The 3,057-nt window shown below is 66.6% G+C and overlaps 1 protein-coding gene across 1 annotated transcript; it reads right to left on the bottom strand.

Annotated features, from left to right (window-relative positions):
* Positions 1–22: 22 nt before the first annotated feature.
* On the bottom strand, positions 23–2,331 carry HMGA1 (high mobility group AT-hook 1). Its single transcript, XM_009272940.1, has 3 exons — positions 2,143–2,331; positions 1,623–1,673; positions 23–244 (listed from the first exon to the last, which is right to left on the bottom strand). Exons 1-3 carry the CDS (start codon positions 2,329–2,331, stop codon positions 188–190), a joined length of 297 nt encoding a protein of 98 aa, XP_009271215.1. The 3' UTR covers positions 23–187.
* Between the last annotated feature and the right edge of the window lie 726 nt (positions 2,332–3,057).

Genomic DNA, 3,057 nt, shown 5'->3' with positions numbered 1-3,057 from the left:
GGGGGGCTGCGGGGGCTGCCTGGGTTGGGCCATTTTCCAGTGCTGCCGTTGTCTGAGGGTGAGGAAGGAGCAGAGGAGGGAGGAGGAAAAAGCCAGGGCGGCGCAGTGGGTTTCTCCCCGTCCCTCTCCCCCGGCCGCCGAGGACGCGGGACCGTCGGGCGATGAGGTAGCGCCGGTTTGGGAGGTTTCACTGCTCCTCCTCGGATGATTCCTGGGAAATGTTCACCTCCTCCTCGTCCTGCTGCTGCGAGGCAAGGGAGTGTGGTCGGGGGGTGCCAGGGGCTGCAGACACCCCCCTCCGTCCCTGGATGAAGGGCTGACTGGGCATTGCACGCCTCGTGCAAAGAGGGAAACTGAGGCACCAGCACCCTCCTGGATTTGGGGACTGGCCCTTGCTCTGGGTTTAACCGTTACAGGTCAAATCCCGGGTAAGAACCCCCCCTGGGTGGGCTCACAGCGAGGAGTTGCACGCCCTGGGTGCACGCACACCCTGCAAGTGTGAGACTGCGGTCCCCAGCGCCGCTGCCGTGTCCCCAGTTGCCACCAGGGGGGTGCCGGTGGTGGCAGGACCCGGGTGTCTGTGTCCGGCCCCGCACGCTGCGGCGGGTGGCCGTGAGCATCGTGGCCCCGCACGCGGCGGTGAGTCAGGGCTGAGTGTGAGCGTGACTCAGCGCCGGCCCCCGCTTCCTCCCGCTTCATTCATAAAAAAGCCACCGTGGCCGGCGGCTGCCAAGTGGGACACGGCGTCCACGGCACGGCACGGCCCCGCCGGCTTGGGACGGGCTTGGTCCCACCCTGCCGAACCCGCTCCCCGCCCTGGGGTCCCCGAAACAGCCCCTGGTGCTGTGACACCGGTGCAGGAGACCCCCCAGGATGCGATCCCCTGGTTTGCAGCCCCGGCTGGTCGCAGCCCCTCACCCTCCGCAAGGAATTTAAGTGGGAAAAGGGGCAAAACCCCACATGGGGCAGAGCAGCCTTAGCCTGAGGATGCTCATGGGTGGCTCTTTGTGTCCCAGTGCCTGGTGGCAGCTCCTGGGCATGGGGATGCGGCCCGGGGCTGGGGACAGCGGGATATGCATGCCGGGAAGGGAGATGAAACCTGCTCCCAACTGTCCAGGTGATGCTCGTGGGTGCCCGGCAGCCGCCTGAGCTCCCGTGGGGCTGCAAACCGAGGGGGGGAAAAGGGGAGAGGGGGGAAAAAATTAAATGGAGGAGGGAAAGCACAAAGTAAGAGGGTGGCTGTAGTGCACGGGGAGCGGGGGGGTGTGTTGCTGCGCACGCAGGCTGCAGGAATGCCGCGCCGGTGACGCAGCGGGTGCCCGGGCAGGCGTGTGCCAGCGTGCCACTGAGGCAGGACCAGCCGCCTCCCGCACGCTGCTCCCAGGGCCGCGGGGAGGTGGGGGAGCCAGGACGGCTCAGTCCCCCCCAGCGCCGGCACCGGGGCACAGCACGGCAGCCCACCCTGTGCCACGCCGTGTCCCCTTTTTGCTCACCGCTCTGCTCTCCTCCAGCCCGGCAGCATCTACCCCACACTTGCGGGGACAGCCGGGGGGTGGGCTGCTGTGCCCCCAGAGTGCCCAGCACCCTGCCAGGATGGAGGAGGAAGGGAAAAGCCCACTCACCGATTTTTTCGGTCGGCCTCGAGGTTTTCTCCCTGGCGTGACTGCAGCTTTCTGAGCAAAAGAAAAGGTGGTGTTTTTTGGTCAGGCTGGGGCCGTCCCCGCATCCCCGGGATGCTGCTGGGGGAGGGGGGGGGTGGGCGCCGTTCCCCTTCCTCCCAGCCACAACTGCCAAATTCATCACTCCAGTGGCATCTCCTGGACTGCTGTACCCAGGTGGCCCCCCCGGCCCCCCTCGCCGCCGGCTTCCAGCACCGGGACGGCCCCGGCCCCGTGACTCACGAGGTGGGTGCAGGATGTGAGTCGCATGTTTTGCAAACAGGTTTATCGCGTGTGTCCACACGCTGACACATGCGGTCCCCGGCTCCCCCCCCACCACCACCTTCCCTGGGGGCCAGCACTGAGGCCCCCCCGCTCCCAGGGGTAGATCTGCCCTGAATTATCTAGAATTGAGCTCAAAATGGACCCGTCGTCCCAGTGCACGACTGCTTGGCCGGAGCAGCCTCTGTCCCCAGCCACCTACCCTGCCTTTCGGGGTGGCCTTGTTTTTACTGCCCTTCGGCCGTCCGCGGGGTCTCTTGGGGGTCGGGGCCTCGCTGGGCTCCTGCTGGAGGGAGTGTCTCTTGTCTCTTGGGGGTCGGGGCCTCGCTGGGCTGGGGGAGAGCAGAGGGGGGTTGCTGTGGATGGGGGGGTCCCCGGGGAGGGAATGCATGCCCGGAGTGGCTCCCGGTGCTGCCGTGCACCCCAGGATGCTCCGGGCTGGGAGTCCCGTTCTCCCCAGAAGTCCCCGCTGGGGCAGGGATGCTCTTGCACGTGGTACTGGGAGCACTGGGAGAACTGGTTGCACTGGGATCGGTGATCAGGCACCAGGCAGAGGCTCCTGTGCGTCCTTCAGCTGGGCACGTACGTGACCTGTCCCGCCCCGGCATTAATCGCTCGGCTTAGCCGGACGGTCCCCGCCGGTTTCTCAGCCCCGGACCCTGGCTCGCTGGTGGTGCCGCTGCCTGGCAAAGTGTCGGGGAAGCATCAAATCGCCTTTTCTGTGGCAAAACGATGTGCACAAACCCCACCTGCCCCGGGGGGCGTGTGGGAGGGGGGGGTTTGACACTATAAAGGCACCGGCAGCATCTTATCCCTCTGAGCAGCTTTTGCTAATGGGGTTTTAATTAGCCTGTCCGCAAAGGCAGGTTCAGCTGCAGCCTGGGGAGGAGCAAGGGGAGGCCCACAGCCCTTCTCTGGGCATGGAGGAGCTCTGGGGTGTTGCAGGGCTGGGGGGGCTGTGAAGACCCCCAGCAGGGATTTGCTGCCGGGGAGCACCCGAGAGGTGCTGCCCAAAGGGAGGTAACGGGGGCTGCACCGTGGCCATCCCCATCCCCTGCCCGGGGGATGCTGCCGGGGTGTGAGTGGGGGCGTTTCTTGCTACCCCGGAGCCTGGGGG

This window comes from Aptenodytes forsteri, unplaced genomic scaffold (genome assembly GCF_000699145.1).
Source record: "Aptenodytes forsteri isolate BGI_AS27 unplaced genomic scaffold, ASM69914v1 Scaffold142, whole genome shotgun sequence".
Lineage (NCBI taxonomy): Eukaryota > Metazoa > Chordata > Aves > Sphenisciformes > Spheniscidae > Aptenodytes > Aptenodytes forsteri.
Note: the sequence above shows the minus strand (reverse complement) of the source record. Positions and strands in the feature narration are given on the sequence as shown.